The sequence below is a fragment of the Capra hircus genome, chromosome 19 (assembly GCF_001704415.2).
Source record: "Capra hircus breed San Clemente chromosome 19, ASM170441v1, whole genome shotgun sequence".
NCBI classification, from domain to species: domain Eukaryota; kingdom Metazoa; phylum Chordata; class Mammalia; order Artiodactyla; family Bovidae; genus Capra; species Capra hircus.
Window position 1 is genome coordinate 34,009,660 of NC_030826.1, and position 11,387 is coordinate 34,021,046.

Genomic DNA, 11,387 nt, shown 5'->3' on the forward strand with positions numbered 1-11,387 from the left:
TTCGAACCTTGAAACACCCTTGCGAATCCTTGTTTTACAAATGGGCATCTGAGGTTCCTAAAGCCACATGACTGCTGGAGTTGGGGGCAGTGAGGGTAGGTTTGGGAGGATGGGTCGAGGGCCAAGGGTCAGCTTAGGCCATGAGCATCTTTGAAGTCAGTGCCTGGGGATTAAGCAGGGTTCATTCACAGTGAAGATCAGGTGCTTGAGAGATGCCTGGGAGGCCAGGGGCTGTTCCAGAAAGTTCTTCCATACCCTTACCTACACCACTTTGAAGATATAATCACCTTGGCAGGATTAGGGGTAAAGCACCTGACGTGCCAGTTACCCTGGCACCTCCATCGCCTCCTGCCTGCTGCCCTGAGGCCCCTTAGAGGGAGCCTTGAAGATGGATCTAGAGACAAGTGGGAAATTCCCAAGGGGGGTCGTCACCCCGACAGGCTTCCAGGAGCTGGTGGGTTGGGATGCAGCCATGGGCCATCCGGGCTGGCCATATGCCCTCAGCCCCCTCTGCATCCTCAGGTTCCCTTTCTAAACTACTCAGTGCTTCATCTCAAACCCTGAGGCCCTGGGTCTTTAGCAGGTGATGACAGCCCTGCAGGACACGTGGTGGGGTCGCCTTCCTGACCTCACCTGCTGTAATCCCCTTGCACCCTGCCACTTCTTTGGAAGAGGGATCCCTGTGCTCAGCACAGGATCACCTTCCATGTCTCCCACCTGGTTTCCAGGGGGTTCTGACAACCACTTGATCCTCGTGGACCTCCGCTCCAAAGGCACAGATGGCGGCAGGGCAGAGAAGGTGCTGGAAGCCTGCTCCATCGCCTGCAACAAGAATACCTGCCCAGGTGAGCATCCTTGGTCCTCTCCTGTCTGGGCCTCTTGGGACTGATGGTGACTTGCTCTGGGGACAAGATGTGCTGTGTGGGACAGGAGCCAGCCTTCCCCCCCCCCCCACTCCGCCACACCTGCCCCCTCTGATGAGACACTGACTCTGCCCAGGACAGAGCAGGAGAGGGTGAGGGAGGCGGGGGCCCTCTGGAAAACTGGATCTCTCAGCGGCTCATGAATAAGATGTGGGAGATGCATCTCAGATACAGACGTGAACGCCTGGTGTCAGGAGCAAGGACCACGTCCAGGAGGTCACTTCCTTGTATTTAAAGTAGTGCAGCTGACACCTGGCTCCACGTCCTGGCTTCTGCCTTCCGCTCTGGCCCCCTTGGGCTGTGTCCACTTGAGCTGGTATCTTCAGGCCCATTCCTTTTGCCCATGCGTCCCTTTTTGGTTCAGTGGGATCAGTGGGGGACAGAGCCTGTTTATCTTAAAGGTGACAAAAGTGCACTACGGCCCAGTGGGCTGCGCCTGGGGACCCCAGCACTGACCTCCCGAGGGCTCTTGGAAGAAGATTTCCGAAAGGTTGCCCATTTCATTCACAGAGGTGAGGGGAGGCATGGCTACTGGCCACGTCGGGCTGTGAGATGGGGTGGGGAGGACTGCTCTGCGTCAGGGCCAGTGATGGGCCAGGGGACAGAGCCTCGCCCAGCAAAATACGTGGGCAGAGAGGGTGGCGGGCGTGGGTGGGAGGCACACTGGGGCCTGGACAGCAGAGTAGTTGGCTGGCCGCTGGGCACGTGGGCAGTGGTATCTCTCGCTGGCACAGGCATAGAGCTGACCCTGCAGATCCAGGACGCTGTAGGGGTGAAGGCCACCCTGAAGGAGTTCATGGAGAAGCTGGCAGGGGCCGAAGAGCACCAGCGGGCCGTGACAGCCCTCAGAGCAGAGGTGGAGAGCTTCGCCACCCTATTCCCGCTGCCTGGCCTGCCTGGCTTCTAGAGGAGCGCCTGCCTGCCCAGGGACCCAGCGCCCTGCGGGCCGCACACAGGCCCTCCCAGAGGCCTCTTTTCAGAATTTGCTACCTTTTTTACCTTCTTCACAAATCAACATTTAAAGCTTCTGGGACAAGTTATGAAGGAGTATAAATCTGAACCTCACTTTCTCGCAGCTGCAAATAGTTATCATGGGAAAATGGAATACAATTTAGCCATTCCACCTTAATTATCCAGACGAGTGTGGGCACAGCTGCTGGGAAGACACTGGGACCTTTACCCCCCTCTTGATCCCCTGGGCTTCCTGACACTGCGACAAACAGAAGCACTGAGCTGCAGCTGGGAAAAGCTGCTATGACGCCAGACAAGGGCTCAGCTCTGATGTGGGCAAGGTGGGAGCATCCTGGCCTGTGCTTTCAACCAGAATCCCAAGTCAGGTGATTTTGTTTGGGTGCCACCCAGCTAGGTGGGAGTCCGGCTCTCACACCTGGGGAGGCGGGGGACGTGTGTGGTTTCCTCTCCCAGTCTGGAACGGGCAAGGTCCAGACGACCATCTCCCTCCCCTGATCAGGAAACCAGAGGTCACCTTCCCAGAGAAACTTTATTTTCCACAAATCTCAAGTGCAAAACATAGATGACCATTTTTAATAAGCACAGTCAATTTTTAACCACAGGAATTATAGTTTTAAAAAATACAACCAATTTTTATATTTCAAAAATATCTCAACTCAAATAAATTAATTTCTTAAAAAGTACACTTTTCATACTATTTGTTTGGCATGACTGGTTAAACTGATGCAGCCACACCGAGAGCTGTGGGCACACACATGCAGTGCGCTCTCACCCTGCAGTGCCCACAGCTCACCCGGGGGACCCACGCTCACACATGACAAGGAACATGCAATGATAGAATAGCCTTTAAAAAAGTGACAAATGCGACTTTGTCATGCCCTCTGCTTCTCACTGTGGCCTGAACGCAGCCGTGGGTGGGGGCTCCAGCGTAGTGGGCAGGGCAGCCGCCACCTCTGGAGGCTATGGGGTCGTCACTGCCCAGCCTGAGACAAAGGCACGTCCCCAGGCTGCCGCACGCCCACCCCACACGCCTGCTCCCTCCTCCCCACAGTAGTGGTAACCAAACCTCCTCAGGTAGGGCCAGTGTGCTCAAACCCTAGCTGAAGCTGGTTTTCCTTCTGGGCAGAAGTAGAGATTTGATGCTTTTCCTTTTTGCAGTCTGTTAATGCCGTGTCTCTTAAAAATTCCAGTTTTAGCAGTTTCTATCACAACACTGGGGGAAAGCCAGAAAGCCAGCTGGTCTGCTTCACAACACGAGCCAAGGCACTTTCTCAAGCCTCCAGGGAGATGGGAAAGGCTGTCCACTAGCCGAGGGCTCCTGTCTGTGTGGAGACCACGTGGCAGCGGCAGCATCATGGACTGAGTGAAGAAGCTGGCCAGGCAGGCGACATAAGGCTGGGGACGGGGCGGCAAGCTGCGTGCAGGGTCATCTGGACTGCTTGGCCTCCGGGGACGTGTCACGAGCTGCAGCAGCGCTGGCACTTGGGGGAGAATCTATCAGCCTTCCTGTGACTTGTCACTAGTTTGGGGGTGAAATTTACAATCTCTGCACATGGTAACTGACCTAAAACAAGATGTTAAGAACCAACTGGGAAATGACCCGGGATCAGATTCTACTGAAGGAGCAAGACCCCCAGGGGCTGTAAAAGGGTTTGGTGGGTGTGGAGCTTCTGGAAATCTCTTAACTGCCAGCTTGAGTAGGTTTTTCATAACCTGGACTGCTTTAACAAGGTGGGGGCTGGGGGGGCGCAGTGTATGTAACAGACTGGAAGTGAAGGTGAAACCAACCTCAAGGTTTCAGTGCCTGGGCCTCCAAGGTGACACCAGGACTGAAGAAGGGGCGCTGACACCCTGATTTCCTAAGTGTCTTGGTGTTTGAACACTTATTACAGGGCAAACAAGATGAGCTGCTGCACAGGCTACCGCTGCTCAGACTGGGTGCGTCTGACACTGCGCAAGTTCTGGAACTGTGGCAGGAGAGGGAGGGCCTGGTTCCCACTCGAGATCCTCTAAAGAAAAACGTACTTGCTATCAAGCCAGCCTGTGAAACAGCCACACTGCAGAGCTGGCTTTTAACCAAAATTTACATGTTGGAGTTCAACCACTAGTTAGCAAAGGCTACTTCTCAGTGAAGACATAGCTCAAGGGACTGGCTTCCGGATGCCCACTCTATGGCTGCCCCATGGCCAGGCCTGCTCTACACCAGCCAGGCTTGCCCTCCACACCCTGGGGGTCTCCTGACCACTTAAGGTGTAGCTTCTGCACAAATACTCTCCAGAACTGGACTTTTGCTTCAGGGAGGCCAGTGTGACTGACCTGCTGCCCCTCCCAGCTTCCCAAGTAAGAGATGTGAACTGCTGAGTCTGTGCTGATGGCCCAGGAACAAAACAGGTGGGCCAGTGATCACTTTGTATCTGGTCACTGGGGACCCATGGCCCGCCAATCTTCCCTGGATGTAAGGTGTCACAAAAGCTCGTGTCCCAGGAGGCCCAAGTAGACACAATCAGCCACCTACCTGGAAACAAAGTAGCCTCAGAACACGAGGAGGGGGAGCTGGTAGTCAGCCTTCCTGCCTGCGCCCACACTGCACGTTTAAAAGCTGCCGGGCCATCCCCGGAGACGCCTCTGGGGGAACACAGGTGACAGCACAGATACACAGAGCCGAGAAGACAAGGCGACACAATGCCCCCGAGGGGCCTCAGTCACAGCCCTCCAGCAGGAATGGAGACCCTGAGCAGAAGCCCAGGCAGGGAGAAGCCACGGGACTGAGGCGACATGGAGCCAACACCACGGATGCTGCCCCAGCAGACTTGCACACACACGCTCAGGAGCAACCACCGTGGCTGGTTCAGCTGTGCTTATCACAATGTGGGGAAACGTAAAGCAGTAACACCAAGAGTTCTCTCTACTTCAGGAAAAACAGCATAAGGAAAAAGGTACGAAAGTCTCAAGATTGCAAAAACCATCCATCTATATACATCAGGGGTAACTGTCAGAGCCTCAGGGGTCCTGGTGGGTGAAGGTGTGGGGGACTCAGCGGCGGGTTGGGGGGCGGTGCAGCAGAGCAAGCTGCCGTAAGGTGCCCATGCTCCAGGCCAGCACAGGCCCTGAGGCAGATCACTGAGACTGCCACACAGCCTTCCTGGAGACCCCAGCCTAGCGGCTGGCTGAGTAGGACCCAGCGGCCGCCAGGCCTGCGACACCCCACGAGGTAGTGAAGTGGTTGCAAAGGTTTGCTGTGGGTGTGAGACCTGGGGTGACCTCTGCCAACTGAGCTTCAGCCTGTCAGCAGACCCTTTGAAAAAAACAGTAGAATCACCTGGCCAGGGAAGGGTGGACAGGGCTGGCTCTTTCTTGAGGAACCCCGTGGCCTTGTCTCCAGAGCTCCCCACCCTCAAGAACAGATCTGAAAATGGGGTGCCAGTGACTCCGCTCACTCCTGCTGAGCTGGGGAGCCCAGAGACAGGCGCCTCCATGCCTGGTCAGGAGGGGAGGCCTGGGCAAGGTGCCTTCAGGGGCCTCCCTGAGCAGGCAGCTCCACGAAGCCGAGTGAAGGGCCTCATCCTGCTTCCCACTGTGTCCTCCAGGCAACAGCTGCCCCCCTGATCTTGCTTGCGTGAGTGTCCAGAGAAGCTGCCCGCAACCAGCGTGGTCCTCCACATGGGCTCGGCCCCACTGCCCTAATCCACCACCGAGACTCTTCTGTCCCAGCCTCTGGGCCCGACCCCAACCACTCTCCTCCAAGTAACGCTGCCACAGGGCCAGGCCCTCCACCCTTGCCCAGAGGCACCTGGGAACCATGGCTGCTGCCTTGGTGTCCTTCCCGCTGACAACAGCAGGAGTCCAAACAGCTCCGAGGACCGCTCAGTCACGCCAGCCCCTCCCCAACCCTGGGTCACAGGTCTCAGTCACCGAGGGGGGCTGGACTCAGATCTTGTACAGAAAGCTGGGCACGTAGTCGAACCTGAGGGCGGGCTGGCTGGTCCCACGTGGCTCCTGCGTGTAGTGCAGCCGCAGCAGCTCCGCCAGGTACCGCACCACCTTGACATCCTCGTGCACTAGCCCCAGCGTCAGCTGCAGGAAGCTGGCCTGGCGGCTGGCAGCCAGCTCTGGGGCCTCACCACCGTGCGCGGGCAGGTGCAGGTGATGGCAGAAGGTATAGAGGAAGGCCTTGGCACACAGCTGTGCGAGCATGCTCTGCACGTGCAGCAAGTAGGTGCTGCCCCGCCGGATGTGTGTGCGGTGGTCCGCCAGCCGCGGCACCAGGGTGCCCCTGTACAGTGGGCAGCGCAAGGTCTTCCGGTCCAGGTCAAGAATGCTCGTGTAGCGGCTGTAGCGGCTCAGGGCATGCAGGGCACCGGCACTGGAGGGGGATGCCACCCTGAAACACACAGATCAAGGTCAGGGGGCAGAAGCTGGGGTGGGGCCCCCTCTCAAGAGGCCGGCCCTGGCCAGCCCCACTCGCTGATGCTCTCTGGAAGGCAAATGTGGTCACGACGATCTTCACAGCTCCTCAGCCCTCACAATGGAGGTCAAATCCTAGTGCGGCCCATGAAGCTCTGATGGCCCGCTTTCTGCTGGTCTCTGAGGCCCAGCTGTTACTTCCCCGGGGAATCCCCTGCAGCCATGCCAAGCTTCCTGCTGTGCCTGGCTTATGACAACTCAAACCTCACCCAGCCTCCCTGACCCCCGTGTGCACACGTTTCTTCCTCTGTGACCTGGTCAAGTTCCTTCACTTCTGAGCCTTGTCTGTGAGGCAGATGCTGGTCCTAGCTACTGAGTCACCTCAGAGGCCAAGTCCAGGGTGCTCAGGACAGCGCCTGGCTCTTACCCCCAGCCTGGTGCTGACCAGAGTGGTGCCAGGAGCTTCTGCAGACTCGGATCTGTAACTCTTGTGCCACCCTGCATGTCAGAGGCGGGAAGGTGGGCGGGGTTCGCTCAGTGAGGGAAGGAGTGCCAGGGGAGGGAGGGTAGGGACTGTCCTGGGTCCAGCTCTCAGATTCCAGACTGACTTAGCACATGGGACCAAGCCCAGTGGACACACAGAGGCACCCTCTGCTTGGACCCTCTAACACTGACCCTCAGGGGCCTCGATCTGCCTCCTATCTCAGTGTCCAACCTGCCTGCCGGCCTGGCTCACCACCCACCTCAGCTCTGAGCACCCCTGGGGCCAGGGTTCAACATGCATCCCAGGGGGCAGCCCTTTCCTGCTCTGAAGGGCAGCTGCAGGACCCCTGCCCTAGCCTTGGTTCATCCCCTCAGAGTGCCCCCCACCTCATCGCTGCTCACTGCCTGGGACACCTTTAGAGAAGCCGCAGCAAGGCCAGTCCCCACTCTCCTCCTGGTCTTTCGGTCAACCCTCCAGTGACAGGTGCCCTGGAGGGCAAGGCCCCCAGCCTGTCCACTGTGGCTCACACCCAAGCAGGACCCTCTGGGGGCACATGTCCCAATTCTCAACCCCTGTGCACTCAGGAGCTCTGGGAGGGAGGGCTCATGGCACGAGTCATCAGATAACTTCCAAGGTCTTAGCTGTCACTGCTGACGAGCCTCCCACTTTCCTGGAGGGACCCTCCATGGCTACAAGGCCAGGGACCAGGGCCTGGCTCCGCCCCTGCCGCCCAGCCTACCTTCCTCAGGGCAGGTGTTCACCCCATGGGGACATCAGAGCAGTAGACAGGGATCAGACGCAATTGGCCCAACACCCAGCCCACGGAGAGGTCACAGCTGGGGTGGGAGCAGGGCAGCCTGTCACAGGGACGCCCCACTGTGGACACATCTGTAATCCAGCCTTGGGCACAGTGGCTGCCACTTAACAGCCTCAGTAAACATCTGGCAAATGACTGCTCAGTGACACAACCCTCCTATTTCCCCAAAAGGGAGGAGGGCCCTGCCTGGGTGCCCACTGCAAGGGAGCAACTCAAGCATACCCTTCTCTATGGTCCAGGGACTGGACTCCAGCTATCACCCCTCTCAATGCCCGCATGTCGCAGGTGAGCAAAGGCAGGTGTGGGTAGAGGAGCAAGGAGGCTGAGCCCAGAGCACACTCAAGGGCAGGAGTCTCTCAAACCAGACAAACAGAGTGGAAAACCCCAAAAGGAACTGCTAAAGCACAAGGGAGTGAAGTGGAGACAGAAAGCTTTCAAGAGGCGGAGGAATCAGCTCCCGCAGCCGACAGGACAGTGGAGGGGGAGCCAGGAAGGCTGCCTCTCCCAGCACCGCTACTCTCCTAAGACCCAGACCTTGCCTCAGTCATTTACACCATAGTGTGAACTAGAGACTCAGCAGGGACCTGAGATCCAGAAGTCCAGTCATTCCCAAACCTTGCTGCAAACCACGCAACTCCACTTCATACTCCAAGCCAACCTGATCAGAATCTCTGCAAGTGGGGCCAAGGAGCCTGGGATTCTAGAAAATGCTCCCAACAGTTTTGATACAACAAGGTACAGCCCAGGGTCGGGAACCACTTCGCAATTGAAGTCCTTTTGGAAAGGATCTGCCCAAAGTGACACAGTGAGTTGGTGTGGGGGCCCCCACAAGACCCATGAACCTCACCCCAAGGGACGGCCACCGGACACCTCATCTCTCATGGACAGGGCCCGTCCCACCCCGTGACCAGTTACCTCTGCAGGCCAATAAGCTTCCACTTCTGGAAGTCCGTGATGTGCAAAGGGGAGGAGAGCCAGTGCTTCACGGGTTTGCCATGGCGGCCGTAGCCAGGGACAAAGATGGAGAGTGCAGTCACCAGCTTCCTGACCATGGCCTCCTCTTCCCCCAGGACCACCAGCGTCCTCCCGCTGAGCAGGGAGTAGATGGCTGGGTGGGCAAATGGGTACTGGCGGATGAACTTTAAGGCGTTCTGGCCTGCCCTCTTCTTGTGCCTCTCGGAAGAGGGGCCAGCAGGAGGCACGGAGGAGGGAGTCCTGTCAGAGCTGGTGGAGGCTACGCTGCTCCCATAGCTGGTAGCATCGGAGTGGTCATCTAGGCTGGTCTTACTGCCGTCTAGGCTGGTCAGCAGGTGGCTCGGGTCCAGCTCGTAAGTAGGGAAGCCTTCACAACTATTGTCTCGGGAAGAAGGACTGGCATTTTCCACCGAGAAGTCCACGTGGAATCCTTGGTCCTTCTGCCGGTAGCGCTGTGGGGGAACACTCACGACCCCATCCTCATCGGAGTGTGTGTGGCCTGGGGTGGAGAGTGGCACCAGCAGAGCACCAGCTTCCCTCCCGATGCAGCAGGAGGCATCTGTCTGTAGCAAAGTGAGGCCTGAGCTGCCCTCCTCAGCCTCCCCCAGCTCTGGTGGGCTGATGCCTGCCTGGAATTGGATGGCCCCCTGGCCACTCTCTGTGTAGGACTCCTCCTCGTTAATGGCACTTGGATAGCTGGCCTTGAAGTCATCGGGGATGAGGGCCTCAGAGGGGCAGGTGCTGAGGACTTCGATGCTGTCCCCGCTGATGGTCCTGTGGCTGACCGCCTTGCTCCGGACCACCTGGGGGCTCAAGGGCACTGTGAGGCTGGACTGGCTCTCAGACTTCGACAGCACAGAGGTGGGTTTGTCTGTGCCCAGAACCTCGATGCTCTCTCCGCTACTAACGCTCCCTTTCATGTCCATCTCCAGGTAGTCCAAGTTCTCCTGGGGGTCAAAACTGCTCGATTCCATCACCGCCGCTTCCCTTGATGCCTCATCCCCAAAGTCCTGCTCCATCTTGATGAGCACGGACTCCACGCTGGATTTGTAGGAGCCTACGCTGATTAACACTTGAGGAACCAAACAGTCTTCTGGAGACTCAGAAGGCGGCCCGTAGTGATGGGGCTTAGAGACTGTGCTCTCCTGTTTTTCAGCCGGTCTGTTGCCGACCTCCACCAAGTCTTCAAAAAGGAAGCTGGTGATGTGTTGCTGCTTCAGGAGTGCTCTGTCAATCTGACTGGTCAGGAGGTAACAAAGGTCCCCTCTGAACATGTGCTCAACATGGCGGAGCTGCGCCAGGGTCTGGGTGAAGTACTCAGTGTCACAGAGCTCCTCCAAGGTCTTGAGCTTCTTGTCAAAACACTTGGTGGACTTTGCTTTGATGAGTTTCGGGGTGTAGGAGGGTCTGCAGGCATAATGGTCAGTGTCAGCAGACTCTTCAGGGTCAGAGGTAGTGGCTGCCTGGCTGGGTGGATCCTGGGTGTGCTCCGATTCCCTAGGACACAAACTGGACCCCCTCAACTTGCGATGAGGGTATGAGCGGATCTGCCTCAGAAGGTCTTGATGTTCGATGATGGACTTCTCTACGCTGGCCAGTTCATTGGCCTTCTCAATGGCCTGAGATGAGTAAAAGCCTTTGTCGTTAGCTTTCTTCTGGATCTCTGTCTCCGTGTGTAGCACTGTCCTGGTGTAATCTAAATCTTTCAGTTTTTTTTCAAGTTCCCCGGCAAAAGCCTTTCTGTTGCCTGTCTTCAAGCACTCTGATGCTTTGGAAAATTCAGCTGAGAGCTCCTGGAACTGCTGCATAATTTTGTGCTGGTCTGCCGAGATATAAGCCATACAAAAGGGTCTCACAAAGCCGCGGGCCTCCAGGTCGTACAGGGTGAGATGGTGCACGTAGGCAAAGGCCCCTTCCTTGGAGTCTCCTAGCACTACCTTGGAGTCCTCCACGAAGTTCAGTTTGGGGTAGGCAGAGCCAGGAGGATGCCCCACGAAGGACGCCTGGTAATCCACAGACATGATCCGCAAAGAGAAATAATTGAGATCAAAAGTACCAAAAACTTTGGTGTCATTGGGGATGGTCAGTAAGGGCTGGGGTCCCACCTGCTCAGAGAATTCGGAAATAAGGATGAAGTCCCGAGAGAACTTGGCCCCAGACAGTTTGGACCATGGATTGGCTCCTTGGCTGGCAAAGGGGAAAAGCGGCACCGAGTACTCCTCGGGCAGTGCTGGCTCATTGTAAGGCTCCTCCTCGTACTCGTCCTCTTTGGTGAAGGCCACCACGTCAGGGGCGCTGATCATATTTCCAGGTATATGGGAAGAACATGGAGAGGACGTAGCACAGATGCGGAGGCAGCCAACGCGGGGAAGCCAGGCCTCTGGAGGAGGAAGCAAAGTCCCTGCGGAGCAGTCTTCTTTGCGCCCTCAGAAGTCCGCGGCTGCCGGTCATAAACCGGAGGTTCGGGCTCCCGCAGCCCCTCAAAGGTGTGGCTCCTTCAAGGCTTCCGGAGGCCTCAGGAACTCCGCAGGTCAGGAAGACCCAGGAGACTGGTTGCCCTTCGCCTCCTCCCGCGACCGCGGCGGGCGCAGGGCATCCGCAGCGAGGTCACCGGCGCTCCCCCGAGCACACCGCCACGGCAACAGCCCCACCTCTGGACGGTTGCCCAGTGCGGGGCTACGGGCTGCCGCACGGACCAGCCAAGCGTGGCGACTCCCACGGCCCGAAGGCAGAAACCGTCGCGGCTCCTCGGACGCCACAACCCGGATCCAGCTACCGCGGCGCCGCCATCTTGGTATCACATGACTCGAGC

The 11,387-nt window shown here is 57.6% G+C and overlaps 2 protein-coding genes across 4 annotated transcripts in view; one reads left to right on the forward strand and one right to left on the reverse strand.

Moving 5' to 3' along the window:
- SHMT1 (serine hydroxymethyltransferase 1) overlaps window positions 1-2,578 on the forward strand; it is a 26,732-nt gene extending 24,154 nt beyond the window's left edge. For all 3 annotated transcript variants that reach the window (XM_005693614.3, XM_018064770.1, XM_018064767.1), the window contains exons 10-12: window positions 729-845; window positions 1,325-1,435; window positions 1,658-2,578. In XM_005693614.3, coding sequence (XP_005693671.1) covers window positions 729-845; window positions 1,325-1,435; window positions 1,658-1,830 — 401 coding nt within the window. In that variant the 3' untranslated portion in view covers window positions 1,831-2,578. The remainder of the gene's footprint in view (window positions 1-728; window positions 846-1,324; window positions 1,436-1,657) is intronic.
- Window positions 2,446-11,371, reverse strand: SMCR8 (Smith-Magenis syndrome chromosome region, candidate 8). The gene is made up of 2 exons (XM_005693612.3): window positions 8,516-11,371; window positions 2,446-6,276 (listed from the first exon to the last, which is right to left on the reverse strand). Exons 1-2 carry the CDS (start codon window positions 10,876-10,878, stop codon window positions 5,823-5,825), a joined length of 2,817 nt encoding a protein of 938 aa, XP_005693669.2. The 5' UTR covers window positions 10,879-11,371; the 3' UTR covers window positions 2,446-5,822.

Excerpts from the sequence above, each read along its gene's own strand:
- SMCR8 (XM_005693612.3), bottom strand. The coding sequence starts at position 10,878 with ATGATCAGCGCCCCTGACGTGGTGGCCTTCACCAAAGAGGACGAGTAC. Across the intron at positions 6,277-8,515 it reads AAGCTTATTGGCCTGCAGAG|GGTGGCATCCCCCTCCAGTG; the intron begins GTAACTGGTCAC and ends TGTGTGTTTCAG.